The following is an 18,810-nucleotide window of genomic DNA, read 5'->3' on the forward strand; positions in this document are numbered from 1 at the left end:
TGGCACATATTCAGAACTAAATGCCACAAATATTTCTGCTAAAGAGGCACCAAAGATGTATGTCTAGGTTGAACCTGAATTTCCAGTTGAACCTCTGTCATGCTCCAACTGTCAGTTCCACCGTAATTGACTGGCAGCTGTGCTGTGGGCATCCACATGAAAGAGGTTCTGAAATGCTAACAACAGGAATAAACATTACACAGCATTCTGACGAATAAAAGAAGACATGTTTGTCTGTTGTGATATTTTCAGGAATTGGACCCACGTCCAGAGAAGAGCAGTTGTAATCATAATGAACTGAATTTTTAATGAACAACCGAAACAGTAAACAGGCTTACAAAACTGCAGACTACATGTAAGGGAAAAAAACAGAACCCAGCAGGACAAGAGGTCAGAATCATGAAAACCCATACCAGGTCTAACATAAACACAATGAGGGGGTGATTACTGGACCAAGAAGCAGGTGGTAATAGGTCAGCAAAGCTCTGTTTCTGCAGCAGTGGAGTAACATACTTAATGGATGACATAGTGACCTAGTGATGTGTGACCTCAGTCCAGTGTGTCTGCTTCCTCATTCCTGTGAAATGATATCAGATACAAATGGTCAACTGACATTTGCATTACCCTTCATTACTCCTCTGTTAAGCAGTGAAGTAATGAGCAGCAAAAGTGGCTGAAAATAAAGCAATAAAACAAAACAGCATATATGGAGCCAGACTCTGGTCTGAACCAGACGAGTTTCTGCTTTGGTTTTAGATTTTTTCCCAAATTAAAACCAAACCAGGCACTCAGGAATCTTTGTCTTACTGGTTTAGTGGTCAAACTGGGAATATCCTGAAATGATTTTGATGCTCATGAAGTTATAATTTATATGTGTGCATTAATACAGCAGATATTAATTGAAAGATTTTCTGTGAACTAAATAATTGCTTTTTCCTAACCCCCCGCCCCAAAAAAAAACGTTTTTAAAACATTAATGCGTTAAACAGAAAAAATGATTGGGACAGAGTTATAAATGAATGGAGACAGAGTGAAAGCAGCCATGTACGAACTGTAAAAGTGACATATTTTCGAGTTATCTCCATCTGCCCAGGCAGCCCAGTATTCCCACTGCTGGAGCATTTTGGTCCAGTTAATCATTCACAGTTTGTCTTGTATACCACACACTCTGCCTCTACCAATCATTTAGATTAGTTGTTTCCAATTTTTTCAACCATGTCGTTACGGACATCTAAGTTTTTTATTGTTTTGTGGTTTTGGGGATTTTCTCACTGCGGCCTCCAGACAAAGCCTGATTCCAGCAGGACAGACCAGAAGCTGTTCTGGGGCGCTGACCAGTACGATTTCTCAGTGGTGCTCCCAGCAGCTGCCACAGAATGTTTCTGGCACTTTGCTCACCATGGAGAGAAATTTTACCTGAGCTTCATGGTGAGTGCTGAGCAAACTAAGCCACTGTAGTTTTTATGTATTTTTCTTCATTTTGTGGCTCTACTACATTTTATAAATTGCACACTTAGGTAAAAGATTCCTTCGTCTTTTTGTACTTCATTAACTTTTACAATTTCCCACTATAAAGATGTCCAAAATTTTACAAAGTCAGAGTGAACCTGTGGTACAAAAATGTCAGAATGTCCCATGTTGACACCATTCTTGTGTAGCAGTCCTAAAATAATTAGTTTTCTTCCATTTCTAGGTCCAGTGGGTGACGGGAGTCGGCCTCGACAGGGACCTATCAGTCACTGTTAACGCTCCCAGCAGTTTGTTAATATCCACTGTTGACGATGCAAAGGGTCAGATCAACTTTGAGGTCAAGGAAACAGGTATCTCAGTTTACTGCTGCTGTCATCTACACATTTTTTCTACACATAACGTAATTTGAACAATGAAGTATCAGCGCATTAAATTATTAACTTGCTAAATACTAAACAGACTGTCACACATTTTTGCTGGAAACCTTATTAAAACAGCTATTATAGCTACATGTATAAGGACTTTTTTTTTTAACGTATTTTTGAATTGGGCTGATGCATAGTTCAGCTATTTAAATATTCTTAGTGGGGAAAACAGAATAAAATAGGAATGGAATATTCTGATTTGACATATGACGAGTATTTTACAAAGCACACAGACACTCAGATTTTTTTTTGTCATTGAGTAACATACATATTTATATAAATATACGAACACAAAATAATACAAAAACATTATAGAGAAACAAAGATGATTCAATAATGATTAATACTGAATAATTTATATTAGTCTATTCATAAATACATGCACATGTATTTACATGATATCTATGTATAGGTATCATGTAAATCAATCAATCAATCAAATTTTATTTGTATAGCACATTTCAGCAGCAAGGCATTTCAAAGTGCTTTACATCATAACAAACACAGAATCACAATGCAATATAGAATCAATCATTAAGTCAAGTTACATCAATAAATTTGTAATTGATTACATTTCAAATACAATTCTAAACAGGTGGGTTTTCAGTTGAGATTTAAAAGAAGTCAGTGTTTCAGCTGTTTTACAGTTTTCTGGAAGTTTGTTCCAAATTCGTGGTGCATAGATGCTGAAAGCTGCTTCTCCTCGTTTGGTTCTGGTTCTGGGGATGCAGAGCAGACCAGAACCGGAAGACCTGAGAGGTCTGGAAGGTTGATACAATAAAAGCAGATCTTTAATGTATTGTGGTGCTAAGCCGTTCAGTGATTTATAAACTAACAACAGTATTTTAAAGTCTATTCTTTGAGCTACAGGGAGTCAGTGGAGGGACTTTATGTAAATACAGTCATATGAAAAAGTTTGGGCACCCCTATTAATCTTAATTATATTTATCTCTAAATATTTGCATGTATGCAACAGCTATTTCAGTTTGATACAACCAATAACTTATAGACACAGTAATATTTCAGTATTGAAATGAGGTTTATTAGACTAAAAGTAAATGTGCAGTACACATTAAAACAAAATTTGACAGGTGCAAAAATATGGGCACCGTAATCATTTTATTGATTTGAATACTCCTAACTGCTTTTCACTGACTTACTGAAACACAAAATTGGTTTGGTAACCTCATAAAGCTTTGAACTTCATAGTCAGGTGTAGCCAATCATGAGAAAAGGTATTTAAGGTGACCAGTTGCAAGTTGTTTTCCAATCTGAATCTCCTCTGAAGACTGGCATCACGGGCATCTCAAAACAACTCTCAAATGATCTGAAAACAAAGATTGTTCAACATAGTTGTTCAGGAGAAGGATGCAAAAAGTTGTCTCAGAGATTTAAACTGTCAGTTTCCACTGTGAGGAACATAGTAAGGAAATGGAAGACCACAGGGACAGTTCTTGTTAAACATAGAAGTGGCAGGCCAAGACAAATATCAGAGGCAGAGAAGAAGAATGGTGAGAACAGTGAAGGACAACCCACAGACCACCTCCAAAGACCTGCAGCATCATCTTGCTGCAGATGGTGTCACTGTGCATCGTTCAACAATTCAGCACACTTTGCATGAGGAGAAGCTGTATGGGAAAGTGATGCGACAGAAGCCTTTTCTGCAAGCACGCTACAAACAGAGTCGCTTGAGGTATGCAAAAGCACATTTGGACAAGCTAGCTTCATTTTGGAATAAGGTCCTGTGGCCTGATGAAACAAAAATTGAGTTGTTTGGTCATAAAAAAGGCGTTATGCATGGCAGCAAAAAAAAACAAACAGCGTTCCAAGAAAAACACTTGCTACTTGGTGGAGGTTCCATCATGCTTTGGGGCTGCGTGGCCAATGCCGGCACTGGGAATCTTGTTAAAGTTGAGGGTTACATGGATTCCACTCAATATCAGCAGATTCTTGAGAATAATGTTCAAGAATCAGTTACGAAGTTGAAGTTACGCCGGTCATGGATATTTCAGCAAGACAATGATCCAAAATACCGCTTCAAATCTGCTCAAGCATTCATGCAGAGGAACAATTACAATGTTCTGGAATGGCCATCCCAGCCCCCAGACCTGAATATCATTGAACATCTGTGGGATGATTTGAAGCAGGCTGTCCATGCTCGGCGACCATCAAACTTAACTGAACTGGAATTGTTTTGCAAAGAAGAATGGTCAAAAATACCTTCATCCAGGATCCAGAAACTCATTAAAAGCTACAGGAAGCAACTAGAGGCTGTTTTTTTTTTTTGCAAAAGGAGGATCTACTAAATATTAATGTCTCTTTCCTGCTGAGGTGCCCATATTTTTGCACCTGTCAAATTTTTTTTAATGTGTACTGCACATTTACTTTTAGTCTAATAAACCTCATTTCAATACTGAAATATTACTGTGTCTATAAGTTATTGGTTGTATCAAACTGAAATAGCTGTTGCATACATGCAAATATCTAGAGAAAAATATAATTAAGATTAATAGGGGTGCCCAAACTTTTTCATATGACTGTACATGATATCTGTACATAGGGCTTTTTCATGTTTTCCAGCCGAGAAGTTCTGTTTTAAGAGATTCAGCAGCTGAGTTTCATCCTGTGCAGTGAATCCGTCTCTCTTTAAAGACATTTCCCACTTCTTCCTCACATCGTGTCTTTAGGAAACCTTCAAAACAAAAATGGGAGACACCTTACTTTTTATAGAGTGAAACAATTACATATAAATAATAGCCTTTGCCATCTGTGTATATTAGTGAATGTGGTAATATAATAACAATATATATATTATTGTTTTATCTTTAAGGTAGGCTCTTGTGTCAGATAATCTAAATCATTGTTGGTGAATAATGAAAAGATTTAAAGATTTAGAAAACCTTAGTTGGTCTTCATAGCAGGGGCTGAACCCCGGTATTACACAAGCACTACAGCTAATATTAGCTGATATTTCACCAGTGGACATCAATACAGCATCTATTTACAAAATATGATCTATCCATCTTATTTGTGGAAAGTTATCCTCTGAACCCTCATGTCAATAGTCCGTCAATTTGAACAGGGATATCTCGCAGGCGGAGGAATCTTCTGCCGTTTTATTTTAGCCAAGTAGGAGAGAGGACAACTCCGAGATGTCTACGATCATGAGCTTTATTATTTGGGTCTAAATGGCCCGTCATCAGCCCCGGCCCGGCTCTGATTTGTTCCGCTAGTGGCACCAGTATGTAGTTAGGATGGTTTGGAAGCTTTTTTCCCCCTTTATAAATAAAATCAATATTTGAAACCAGAGTTGGGTAAAAACTAGTTACATTTACTTGAATAACGTTTTCAAAAAAAAATTACTTTCAGAAGTATTTTTAACATGCTGTTGTAACACTTATGGGCTAGGCAGATAACTGCGGCTACAAACGCAGCATCGGAAGGTTGTCTTTTTAAGGAGCCTGAGGTGTGAAAAAAACAGTAGGCAGTGCTTTTAGTTGTTGTGCACATATAGTACAGACCACAAGTTTGGACACATTTTCTCATTGAATTCAATGAGAAAGTGTGTCCAAACTTTTGGTCTGAACTGAGTACAGTCCAAAAGTTTGGACACACAGTTGTGTCCAAACTTTTGGTCTGTACTGTATATATTAAGTGATTTGAATAAAAACAGGCAATTACAGCAGCACGATGAGAAACAAGACAATTGACTCAGAATAAATTAATTCAAAAATCATAAAGTCCATAGTCCTTTTCTAGCTCGCCATCTTCAGATCCAGATGAAGATCTGATCTGATGGGTGGGTGGTGGGGGACCCGACCTAAAAGGTCAGAAAACCCATTAAGTGTTTTATCAAAAACAAAAATTGTGTACAAATATAATACAAAGGAAATAATTATTAAATTTAATAATTTAGTTTATGCATATTAAATGCAAATGCAATAATTAGATTTCTAATAACTAGACAAACATTTCAATCAGGTTAAATTAACCATAATTTAAATGAAGTAAAACAAAAAAAGTATCATATTTCAAGCTAATCAATTGAAAGTTAAAGTGCACTTCCAAAATATCAATCAAGAAAAATAAAATAAATTAATTGTCAAATACTCAAGCAGAGTGAGAGAAAGAAAAAAAATTACTTAAATAAATATACTGCGCAATATCATGCTCTAGTGTAGCTACACTCTGTTCTGATCAATTTTATTTTAAAAATTGATCAGATGCTGAGCATCACTGCCTCAGCATCAATGTAAACGTGTCAGCACACGCACAAAATTCAGTAAACAAATTACCTTCTAAAAGAGAGTGAGTACTTCGCCACAATCAGCTCTGACAGAATCCTGGTGACGGTCCAGGTAAGCAGCGCCAATAATTCTAATAAAACAACGCTCCAATGAGCAATCGAGCAGAAGTTCCAGATGTAAAATTAATACTATTATCAAATAACAAACTCACCAGACAATCAAATCAATAGGTTCAAAGATTTTGGATGAATTCGTGAGGAAGACGCCAACTCTTCCACAAGCCACAATCACAGTGGAAACAGGTGAGAATCTTTAAACTGCGCGCTGGAGGCGGGGCTTTAAAGAAGCGAGCAGAGTTTGGGCAACACAGGAAGTGGGCCCGCAAAAATAAAAGTCCTTGACTAATTGCGAGTAACACTGTACTTTTTACTTTAACTTGAATATTTTTATTATGAAGAAATTTTCATAATGAAATTACTCAGGAATTTAACTTTCTGGATTCTCTACCCACTGTGAGTAACTTCACTGAATGAAGAACAAACATGTTTTAACTCAAAATTCACCAGACTCAGACACACACCAGCAGTTTTGTCGAAGTTTCATTAGTTTTTTTATTGAAAGAAACTTATTTGGAAAAAAAATATTTTGCCTGACTTTATTTATTATGTTACTTCTATGAATTATTGTCATTTTCTTTGTTAAAATACCAAAATTTCCACTTAACTTTCTATTTTGGTCTGTTTGATTATGTAATCTTTTTAAAAATTAAATGACTGATTATTGATCAGTCAAAAATTAAATGACTGATTATTGATCAATTACTCAGTACTTGAGTAGATGTTTTATTTGAGAAATTTCTTCAATGATTACTTTCTACTTTTGAGTAAAAATGTGTTGAAGTAGTTTTACTCAAGTACAATTTTAGGTATACTCTGCCCACCTCTGTTGAAAATCATACTTTTATATTTATTTATGTTATCTGCATATATAAAACATTAAGTGAACCAAAGAAAAACAAATCAAACAAAAGAAACCTAGAAGAAATCTGTAAAGGCCAAATGGATGAAGAAAAACATAAATCAAATCCATCCATCTATTTTCTTACACCCTTGTCCCCAGTGGGGTCAGGAGGGGTCAGCTGGTGCCTATCTCCAGCTAACGTTTCAGGCAAGAGGCAGGGTACACTCTGGACAGGTCGCCGGTCTGTCACAGGGTAACACATAGACAGACAGGACAAATAACCGTGCACACACACACTCACACCTAGGGAGAATTTAGAGAGACCAATTAACCTGACAGTCATGTTTTTGGACTGTGGGAGTACCTGGAGAGAACAGGTACATGAACATGCACAGAGAGAACATGCAAACTCCATGCAGACAGACCGGGAATCAAACCCAGGGCCTTCTTGCTGCAAGGCAACAGTGCTACCAACTGCACCAATGTGCAGCCCATAAGTCAAATCAAATTAACTAAATCACAAAGTTTAGCTTGTTCAGGTTTCCCTTTCATTTTTCTATAATCCTGCAATAAATCAAACAAAGAAATAAAACTAACCTTGTACAATCTGCTACTTAGGCCCCCGAAGTGACAGTGTCTGAACTTTTAACTTGATGTTTAATTACACAGGTTTCTATCAGATGTGTTTGAGCAACTTCCACAACCGCTTCAGCACAATGCAGGTCTTCCTCAGCTTTGGCGTTTATTATGACAACCAGAACTCTTCCAAGGACATGGAGAGGGACATGAAGGAGAAGGAGCTGAACAACACACTGAGCTTCATTCAGGTCTCTTCAATTCCTCTAAGAAATTTACTTTACTGCAAATGAACATATTTTCTGTTCAGATGTGAACAGAACATATATTTGCATATAGACACTGTTATAAATGTAAGTTTCATTCACCTGAAAAAGTAAAAATCATGTGTTCAAAAACATGCTTTGCTTGTAGAGCAAATATAATTTTTCAAGAATTAATCTGTGAGTATTTACAAATATTTGTAAGCACATTTTACACATTTATTACATGACTAGTTAAACTGTTTGGTTTGTTTATAAATGTGCCTGTTTATATAAAGGAGCTGTCCGCTGAAAAGACACTGGGACAAAAACTAGAATCATATCTGATCAGAGGCAGCCAGCACTTTTTTGTTTAAGATTTTGAGATACTTTAAAGTCTATTCAAACGTTCTACAAGTATAAAGTTTTCTAATGGAAAAAAAAGGAAAAACAACAAAGATGTGTAGATGGTCTAGCTGCACAGAAGTCTCTGTTCAGTTTGTGTATAGGCTACAACATGACATGTCATCTCGGGGTCCTACAAAATAAAACCAAGCAGTTCTAAGTCTGAATACTCAGATGTGCTGCATTAGGCCTTTAAAATTCTGTGAAAAAATTCCCAAAATAATTTAAGCATGAGCACGCAACTGGATTACACATTTAATAAAATTATATATTACATGATATCATTAATTATCTAGATCCAAACACAGAAGTCGTTTTTTTATTGGAAGTGTTTTTTATTTGTTCTGACATTTTTAGGCTGCCACCAGTAAAGTGGAGCGCCACGTCTTCCACATGTTCCGCTACTACAGCTTCAGCCGCATGAGGAGGAGCGCAGACCACTTCCTGCTGCAGTCCAACTCCCGCTACATCACATGGTGGTCGATGGCCCTCAGCCTGCTGATCGTCACCTCTGGGTACCTGCAGCTCCTCTCCCTCAAAAGCCTCTTTGTGAGCAACGCTGAGGCTGAAAAGCCTCGATGCTGACAGGCAGCGAACAAACCAAGAAACATCCTGAGCAGACTCCAAGCTCCCTCTGGTTCTGGGTCTGTGTGAAACATTAAAGAAATGTTCCAAAAACCTCTGATTAGAATTATTTTTAATTGACAATTATATCCGTTTTTGTCTAACTGGTAGACTTCTTTTATTAGTTGTTTTTTTTTTTCTTTCAACGATCTGGAAGAGCTTCACAAAGATTGGCCTGAGGCTCGAGTCGGCTCATCAGAGCCGCAGCTCAGACACATCCTACTCAACAAACGTCACATTCCTGACCCAGAGACGTCTCACACATCCCTGCTGTTTCCAGAGGATCTATCAGAGAACGTAACATCCAGCTGCTGCCAATTGAAGATCATAATTAGGTAAAGCAGGGAGTGGCTGTCTGCTGGTCGGGAGGAAACAGGCGTGTCCCAACACAAAGCCAAGTCGGAAAGACATCAGCAATGATGTAATGCACCACACTGGTGAAATACAAACAGGTGATTGGCCGAACACTAAGAGCAAATTAAAGTATGGAGGTCACGAGACATTTTGAAGCTTGTTATGCACCAAGGCATTCTGAATCTTCAACACAACGGCAGGAACGCTGAACTGGGACCCAAAAGAGCTGAGCAGATAGAAAACTGTGCAGAAATAGATGTTACCTAGCCTGAATAAGTTTGGATGAAGTGTCGACAACGTCATCCAAACATAGGGAGCCTTAACTGAAGCTACCTAAAGTTTATTTGGGGTCCGTGTTTAGATAATTCCCCCAGAAACAAATTCTCAATTTGCCTTCATCTTTCTAAAACAATAGAAGGGAAAAAAAACAACTTTTTCATGGTTTGTACACCTGAAATTAGGTTGAACTTTTCTTAGATTTTGAAAGAGACCAGAATGTTTTTATTGTGTCCTGATACACGAAACTATAGAATTAAAGGAGGGTTGATTTTCTCTTTAAAGCTACTAAAACATCTGCAGATAGTGGCGTGCAACAACTGTAGACAAACAGGCTCACTTTTAACACAAACCAGGTTTCTTACTTCAAAAAACATTAAAATATCAAGCTGACAAATGAAATTGATTAAAAAAAAAGGATTTCATCAAAATGGATTTTATTGAATATTTTGGGTGTAAATAAATAAGGCACATTTAGCAGTTTTAACTTTCAGACCTGAAATGAAAACAGTGCATTAGAATAATTAAAACACGACCAGCAGGCTTTCACACTCTGAGCTTAGACCAGAAAAAAGGTTTGGCTCTGTAGGATTCCCTACAGGTTTGGAGAAAAACTCACAGGAGGAACAGGAACAAACATGATGGACGTCCTGCGTGAGGCTGACTGCAGAGTTCAGCATCAGGCAGTAAAACAGGAACAGATACAGTACTGAGGCCGTCATCATGCTGGAACACAGCTGAGGATAAACATGGTTGACATGCAAACAGATCCCTCCACGACAGAGCTGCCTGCAGCAGCATCCTATCAGACATCAGCTCCATCTCCAGATTAAAGCCTGAGTTTCCAGCAGCAGATATTAACATGTTTTCTGATTGATCATGAGAACCCCTTTATGTATTTTACCGTGTCGTGTTTTGGTGCCTCAGGTCTCTGAGATGCACATCAGGAGCTTTGCAAGGATGACACATTTATTAAAACACTGCATAACTGAGTTCCAGTAAAAAGGAAGTAAACTCACTTTGAAATCCAGGGGCGTATATATTTTGATCATATCTAGAGTTTAGGAAGCAAACTTTCAATGAGCTTTTCTGCAAATTGTCAAATAAGTAGTGACTTAGTATGAATGGTTTTTGTACAGTTTTGGACATTTAAACTTCAACATTTCTAAATGTGAACCCTGAAAAAGAGAGGATTGTACTTCCTTTTCCCTGTGAATATGTTGCTGCTGAGCTGGAGCAGCGGCTCTCATCAGCTGACAGAAAACTCTCTGTCCCTCTGATGCTGTGGACTGGAAGACAGCTGCAGTCATGTGACTAACGTCCTCACAGCATGCCGTGTCAGCACAGGAAGTCATGGAGAAGCTGCAAACTGCAATGAAGACTCATCAGTACATCTGAGCAGACTGAAACCGATTGATGCTCATGAACAATATAGTTAACATCTTGTAGTCAATTACATCTGGTCTTGAGGACAAATAAAACACTAAGCACTGTTTTGAAATAAAGTTTGGTGTTCGGTTTTAAACTGAAACTATTCAGACAGTGTGAAGCCAACATGAGGAAATGGGCTGCATCCCTTTTTCCCATTAGAGGTTCTATGGGTCAGACATGGTTACAGGGTTCAGATGTAGCAGCTTGATTCAAACACACACAATCTAACAGTTTTAGTTCTCTGACTAGGATGTGTTAATCAGGATATTTGAAGAAAATTGCATCCCTTCCCTCATTCCTTTACTTTTTAGTTCTGGTATTTTCATACAGGCTTCCTGGTGCAACATGGCGCCACCTACTGCTGGATGTTTTGTCAATTTGTGACATTGGGGGAATGTGTTATACCTGCCTTTATAACTGAAAATTTAAGTTAATTTCCCACATCTGACTCAGACTAGTTGTAGAAAATGTGGTTATTTCAGATTAACCAGGAGTGAAATATCTGTTATACTTTAGAAGAGTCAAGTGGCTAAAAGGTTTTAGCCACTAAAACGTAAGAGCAGGAATAGCACAATCCCCAGATATTAAACAATTGAATAAATTATATGCAAACCTTTGAGCATTTTCCTAACCACTCAACTCCATAATCTATGAAAACACCAAACTCAGAAGAGAAAAGTACAGGAAGGGGAAGAGCTGAGACTAATGTGACAGCTGGATTTAATTTAGTAACATGGTGTAAGAATGATCTATTAGTATTTCATCCTGGATTATTTCATGTTTCATGATATTAAAGGTAAGTTAGTAAAAGAAATTGGAGATATTGTGTTTCCACTAGACTTCCACACACAACGTTACATCAAGCTGCACGTTACATTCAAGTGGGAGAGAATCGTAGGATGGATTCCATCATTTGATTTGAAATGTTCCTTTTTTCAAATTGGGAAGCTTTCCTATGTTGATGAAGTAAATTCAGACTGAATCAGAATGGAAACAGAAGGAATAAGGTGGAGCTTTGTGGGAAGAACCAGCCTCTTCGTATAACCACCTCTGAAATCTAGTAAAATATTGCATATGTGTAAAAAGGTCCAACAGTGCATCCACGAAACAATCAGCCAAAGAAAGTGACCTAAATCTAAAAGCCGGGGCAAATAAAACCAAATCACACGCTGTGACCCAACACATTGTGCTTTAAACTGGTAGAGTGGTGTGAGAAATCCCCTTTTCCTCCTGCTGTGATGCAGATTTGTGCTGAAGAATTGTCGTGTCAGGAACCTGCCTGGAGGTCACCCTGCAGAGACCGGCCGGGGTTCTGCTGTGCAGTGAGCTTGTGGTGAAAATTTAGAGGAGGGGGTAATGATTGTGCTGTCACATCGCCTGGCTGCACCGCCCCACCAGCTGCTGTCAAAGCACTGACTTATAATAAGTGGTCAGTCAGTTTCAGAGTGGGCTGGGGGCTGAGCTGGCTCTGGGGGCAGTACCCCACCGTCCAGGGTGTGACAACGAACAAGGGGCCGCTCCTTTAGACAAGGTGAGAAGTCAAGGCTTCCTAAGTGGCTGTTGACCTCGAGGGTCTCCCCTCGTCTCAGCCTCCTCCGCTCTGGGTTCACCTGCTGGACAAACACACACTTCCTGTCAGAGCAGCAGATTATCTGTTATAGATAAACGGTTAATACATACAAATTGTACTTGATTGGTAAATAGGTAAATAAAAGCCTACATATTTCTAGGTCCATTACTTTTGATCAGCATTGTCCAAATTTAAGAGCCCAGCAGCAGAGACAAGAAGATGTTTTAATCTGGATCAAATCTCTTGAATTGGTTTACAGCTTTAATTTAATTCCTCAAGCTACTTAAAGGGGCGGTATTATGAGATTTCCAGGCACATTGTGCCATTTTACAACATAAACAAGAAACTACGTTATTTTCAGTTGTTATGAATATGACGTATACAGTGAACCCTCACTAAAAAACACTTCATCTTTAACGGCCTCGCTGCTTCGCAGATTTTTAATGCAGTTTTTCTAGTGCTTTTTTGTTAATGTAATTTTTTTTTTTTTAGTGCAAGAACTTGAATTATGTTCTGCATCCTGATTGGCTGTCAATCAATCTCCTCCTTTCCTCGTCTCTGTCCAGAACAGAATGTGTTATCAAGTTATTTGTGAGAAAACATTTATATTTTTATTTCTTAAACAAATGCTTGGACCTGAAAACAGATTTTGTTGTATAGTTCTGTATAATAACTGTAAAAAATAAAGCTGACTACTTTGCGGTTTTCGCCTATTGCAGTTTATTTTTGGAACGTAACTCCTGCGATAAACAAGGGTTCACTGTACATCAAATATGACTTAAAAGAAATTTGAAATTGGGCCTCTGTCTCTTTAAGAAGCTACAGCTGTTTCTGACAGTCGGCATTCAGCACATCATCACAATACTGTTACTTTATTGACCCTTTTATGCACTGAGAAGTAGATTGTTTAATGAGCTCAGCAGATGTGCACTTCCAGATGTGCACTTGCAAGGTTAGCCACCTGCTAGGTTAGGTGGCTAACCTAGCTAACTGCTGCTGCTAGTCTGAAGGAGCTGAGTGGAGGAGTGGTGCTATGTGAGGAAGAAGGTTGGCTGGAGACTGCAGCTCCACGGAGCAACTGTACGTAAAAGGCCAAGATCTGTTAGCCTGAGTGGTTGCCATGGAAATAAAAGGATTCTCAAACATGCATGAAGGAATCAAAGTAACACTACAGGTTTGTTTTTTATGAGGCCAAAACATAACATGATATAAAGTTAAAAGAAAAAAATGATTTCACATAATACTGCACTTTTAGTAAATTATGCCATCTTGCATAAATACAAACACAAATGTTTGTATTTATGCAATTGATTTAACAATTTTAATAAAGTTAATTGCAGAATCTCTAATTAATGAACTTAATTCATTCAAAACTATATTATATATATTAGTCAATATGTTTATTTATATTGACTAAATAAAAATTTTTCTTCAATCCTCAGATTGCTGTGAAAGTCATTCAGCTTTATAGTGTTTCATGATCCTGATCTTTCATGATCAGTCAGTCTTCATTACAGAAGGAAGTAGGATGTACCTGGTTAAGAAATGGTGGACTCCTGGGGGGAGAACCAGATGAACCTTTTCTCATGTGCTGCATCCTAAAGCAAAAAAAAAACATGCAAAAACATTAATGACAATGTGTATCCTTCTTGATATTATTAAACTGCTTCTGAATGTGAAGGATGTGTTGGGATCCACCTGCTGGCAGACTGAGCCAGTTTGTGTCTCCGGCCGTTGGAGTTATCCTGCAGCTTCAGGCGTTGCACCAATGAATGAGCTGCAACACAGAAGGAGCAGGCCACAGCTGAAGCAGTGTAATAACACATCTGAACAGTTAAACAGTTGTAGTGGTCAGAAGGCTAATATTACCCAGAGCCCCTTTGGGCACAGATAGGAGTTTGATTGGTTCAGCCTCTGGTGAAAGTCCTGATGCCTTCTGCAGAGCTCTTAAAGTTTCAGTGTTCTGTTGAAGGAGGAAACAGGAAAGCAGAACGTAATGTGCCAAGTAACAGGAAACTGATGTCACTCTGGAGAAATGTGAACAATTTATGGGCCACAAACACACACAAAGGTTTGGACTTCTACTGGCAGTGGTACTTGATTAAAAGTCTCAATAAGGTTAATTGCAGATTCTATAATTAATAAATTATATATATATATATATATATGTATATATATATATATACACAGTGAACCCCCACTGTATCGCGGTTCACCTTTTACGGTCTCGCTGCTTCACGGATTTGCATTGTGCATTGTGTTCTGCATTCTGATTGGCTAAACAGTTTTTCCACTTCTTCTCTACCTGTGTGTCAATAATGTTGCGGTTTAATATGTACACGTACGTAAAACAGCTTGCCAAATTTAAGTTTGCAAATTCTCTTGCAATTTCAAGAATCTTTTTGCCCAGAAGAAAAAAAAGTGACATCTACCGATAACTATGTTTTTCTCTCGAAAAAACACACCTGCACTGCGGGCTTTAAAAGAAAAAAACGCTACAGAGCGGAGTCAGGATGTAGCGGCTCAGTCAGAAGAGCAGTGAAATACACGTGAGTCACTATTTGTCCTACTGTACTTTGTATGTTTTTTCATAATCATTTTTCATTTTCTCCCATTCTAATCCAATGACTCGGGTCGCGGTGAGGGGGGGCTGATCTCCGCAATTTGAAGCCTTCAGTTCGTATTGATGATTAAAATTATTATTTTACAGAACAGTAGTTATTTGAAAAAAAAAAAAAAAAAACATGTTTATACAGTACTTTTATTTGTTAAACAAATATTTGGGCCTGTAAAAAGGTTTTGTTCTTTGGTTTCAATGTATTATGGAGTATTTTATTGTATAATAATTGTAAAAAAAAAAAAAAAGGTTACTACTTCGCGGATTTCGCCTATCACGGGTTCTTTTTGGAACGTAACCCCAGCGAAAAACGAGGGTTCACTGTATATACAAATATATATATACAGTATATATCTATATATAGAAAAATTTTGATTTATTAATTTGATCATTCCTGAATCTCCTGAAATGTGACAGTGGTCGCTGATGTTGGCATTGGGGATGTGTGTGCTGCTGCTACATGTTTAGCATTGAGATGCTACTTAGGCTGGAATAGCTTTTCTGATAGGTTAACTCCTTTTAGCACAACATGAACAGAACAGCAGTCTTTTCCAGTGTCCCATCTGATCGCATTCTGAAGCGAAACTTAACCTTTGGAACTGATCTCAGTAATGCGGACTCTTTGCCACATTTGAAATCCAAACTCAAGACTCATCTGTTTCAAGAAGCCTCCTTTGATTTGCAATTGCACCGTCTTTTTAAATCTTATTTCATACTTGATTCTACTGTGTATTTCAATATTGTGTCTGTTTTTATGTTCAACTATGTAAAGTAACCTTGAGTGTTGAAAAAGGAACACAAGATACAAATACAATGTATTATTATGTGATCCTAAAGTCAGTGTGGCTCTGATCTTCTGTCTTGGGTTTATGTTTATCTGTGTGTTGTGTGTGTGAGGAACAACCTTGCCACCAAACTCATAAGCGCAGTCCAGCGGCGTCCTCTGCCTCTTGTTTCTGAGGCTGGGCGAGGCCCCAGACCTCAGCAGCAGCTCCACCACAGCCTGGTGCCCCCCCCGCACCGCCTCATGCAGAGCCGTGTTGCCTTGCACATTTGCTACGTTCACCAAAGCATTACTCTGCACACAAATGTATTTTTTTGTCAGAATATTAGTAAATAATTGTTATCCAGAAAGCCTTCTCTGTTAGTTTGAGCATGTACCTGCAGCAGAATGCTGACAGTTTCCAGGTTACCACAGAGACACGCATGGATCAGAGGGGTGTTTCCATAGTGATCCTTTTTGTTCAGCTTGGCATTGCACTCCAGCAGAAACCTCACAACCTAACAGTAACAGACACAAATTCGGGGATCATGAAATGGTGTGTATATTTTCCTTTGGACATCCTAATCAGAGAGGAATTGAATATAAACACTGGAATACTGGACACCCTGGTTCTTATACAGCAAAACACAGAAATACTGTATGTCAAAATAGAAATATGTCAGAAATATGTTTAATTGGCCTTTATTTGAAAGAGGTCAGACAGGAAAGTGGATAATGAGAGGGAGGGAAACCATGCAGCGAAGGGCATCAGGCAGGGAATCAAACCTGTGACAACGTGGGTTGTGCTTTAAGCCTGCACCACAACACCACCTCCATGGCAGGGTTTGTCTGTTTCATGGAGCTCCTGCACTGTGACAAGAGTTATTTCTATCCAGTGCAGCATTCACTTTTCACCCATATCTGCCACTGTCCAAAGCATTCTGAAGAACACCTCAAAAACTTCCACTGGGGTTAAAGTTCAGACTCTACTGTACCCACTGTCACAATATCAGCCCAATGATCCCTGGGATTGTCAACTTCGAATATGGCCGTGCCATCAGGGAAGACAAAAATCCATTGATAAAATTATCTGGTCATTGAGTATTCGGGTAGTCAGTCGACCTCATAACCTTGACCTGACCAGCTGATCTTAGTGCTGAGTTAGGGTCCCTAACCCTTCATGATACTATACATGAAGGGTCCATCAGGGAACAGGGAACATATCTGAACTCATCAGATCACCACCTTCCATTTAATCGTTTAAATCCAGGTGGAGCCTTTTCTTCTGGCCAGAGAGTTTGTATAATGTCAACACCACATAGACCATCATAAAATGGATGCTCCCTTGCATTCAGGAAAGCATTTCCATTACCAGTTGGATCCTCACTGGGCAGGCAGGGTTAAACCCAAAGCCTTACTATAAATCTTTAAATTACAGACTGGATATAGAGGTTCACTTCCAACATGTATAATTCATGGCATGTGTAGCATTAGGAAATGCACAAAAATGCATCTTAAGCATACTTATTCACAAACAGATGTCAGCACTTAAACGAATAACTTTCTATTCCACAGACGGTGCATGTGCAATAAAACAGTGCATCTTGTCATTACAATAATTTTTCTGCTAGATTGAGACTAGAGCTAAGGAACACAATAATTGTAGTTTGTATCTACGAACATAAAATGACAACAACAATAATAAAGTTAGTCTGCAAAACTTCATAACACAAACAATATGCATAGCCTAAGCCAGGGGTGTTCAATACGTCGATCGCGATTGACCGGTCGATCGCGGGAAGGTTTTGAGTTGATCTCGGCAGTAAGTGACAAACTGAACGCCGCCAGGACGCTGAGACCAGCACTTCCTGGTCAAAATATCAAAATATTCACTAAGATCCTAAATGTTTATAGCTTCATTAAAGATAATATATATTTTTTAAATCAACAAAACCTGTTAAAATTTATATTCTCAGTAATTATTGTTTCAACAAGGTGTTGCGCAATTCAGTGCCTTTCAGTTCCATTAACAAAACAAAAGGCGACTCAAAGACCGACTGACTAGCAGAGCAGGAGTTTAAATTAGCTAATCAACCACCGTTAATAATCGAGAAATAAATATCAATCGCAGACAGTCGTAACGGACTGAATGTTATGCTTTTAACATAATCTTTGCTCAGCTTGCGGGGCGCAGGCTGTTGCCACGGCAACGGGTGTGCTTACATGACAGAGAGAGAGTAAAAAAGTACGAGTGGTTATTTTACCTTTGTTTATCTTTTACAACCGCTGTAGTTTCTAAACCTTCAATAAACGACAAACTTAGACTAATTACCTCGTTCGTTTGTGAGTATACGTCATTCACAACAAACATCAAATAGGACAAATATATTTCATAAAATTTTAACAAACAAATGGCTTTTACCGCGATAATTATGTGAAATTCAATTAATTATATCCCAACTTTAGAAGATTTGCCTTTACCTTTACAGAGCTCTTTGGTTCCTCCCATCAGTCTGTAGCTTCTCATATTGAGGTCATCAAACCAAATTTCAGATCTACCATAACTGACTGACACCTGCTGGCCTCAGGTTTGCAACCAGCTTCTTACTGAGAAACCAGTAACCTGCTCCCAGTGTCAGAGTCTCACTGAGGAAGAAATTGCATTAGGTTTTCTATCACTTTAATACTTCTGCTATAACTGATGTATATTCGCATGTAAAATAAGTCAATAGAGTTTAATTTACAGTTTTTATGTCTTTGTATCATGAGGTAGATCTCAGCCGGCTGGTGAGAGAAAAAGTAGATCTTGGTCTCAAAAGGTTTGGGCATCCCTGGCCTAAGCCATGCTTA

The 18,810-nt window shown here is 38.3% G+C and overlaps 2 protein-coding genes across 7 annotated transcripts in view; one reads left to right on the forward strand and one right to left on the reverse strand.

Annotated features, from left to right (window-relative positions):
• Positions 1-1,103: 1,103 nt before the first annotated feature.
• Positions 1,104-8,939, forward strand: tmed6 (transmembrane p24 trafficking protein 6). Its single transcript, XM_032547462.1, has 4 exons — positions 1,104-1,428; positions 1,694-1,820; positions 7,772-7,929; positions 8,683-8,939. The coding sequence occupies exons 1-4, from the start codon at positions 1,216-1,218 to the stop codon at positions 8,908-8,910; spliced, it is 726 nt and encodes a 241-aa protein (XP_032403353.1). The 5' UTR covers positions 1,104-1,215; the 3' UTR covers positions 8,911-8,939.
• Positions 8,566-18,810, reverse strand: part of ankrd27 (ankyrin repeat domain 27 (VPS9 domain)) — a 32,434-nt gene continuing 22,189 nt past the window's right edge. For 4 of the 6 annotated variants that reach the window (XM_032547110.1, XM_032547104.1, XM_032547086.1 and 1 more), the window contains 6 exons: positions 16,359-16,478; positions 16,102-16,275; positions 14,450-14,543; positions 14,279-14,357; positions 14,115-14,178; positions 9,997-12,623 (listed from right to left, as the gene is read on the reverse strand). In XM_032547110.1, coding sequence (XP_032403001.1) covers positions 12,441-12,623; positions 14,115-14,178; positions 14,279-14,357; positions 14,450-14,543; positions 16,102-16,275; positions 16,359-16,478 — 714 coding nt within the window. In that variant the 3' untranslated portion in view covers positions 9,997-12,440. Of the gene's footprint in view, positions 8,972-9,996; positions 12,624-14,114; positions 14,179-14,278; positions 14,358-14,449; positions 14,544-16,101; positions 16,276-16,358; positions 16,479-18,810 lie in introns of those variants that run through there. The other 2 variants (XM_032547118.1, XM_032547095.1) reach the window with 2 other exon arrangements.

Source organism: Xiphophorus hellerii, chromosome 2 (genome assembly GCF_003331165.1).
Source record: "Xiphophorus hellerii strain 12219 chromosome 2, Xiphophorus_hellerii-4.1, whole genome shotgun sequence".
NCBI classification, from domain to species: domain Eukaryota; kingdom Metazoa; phylum Chordata; class Actinopteri; order Cyprinodontiformes; family Poeciliidae; genus Xiphophorus; species Xiphophorus hellerii.

Coding starts and splice junctions, on each gene's coding strand:
- tmed6 (XM_032547462.1), top strand. CDS start 1,216: ATGTCGTTACGGACATCTAAGTTTTTTATTGTTTTGTGGTTTTGGGGA. Junction 1,821..7,771: donor CTTTGAGGTCAAGGAAACAG/GTATCTCAGTTT, acceptor TTAATTACACAG/GTTTCTATCAGATGTGTTTG. Junction 7,930..8,682: donor ACACACTGAGCTTCATTCAG/GTCTCTTCAATT, acceptor TGACATTTTTAG/GCTGCCACCAGTAAAGTGGA.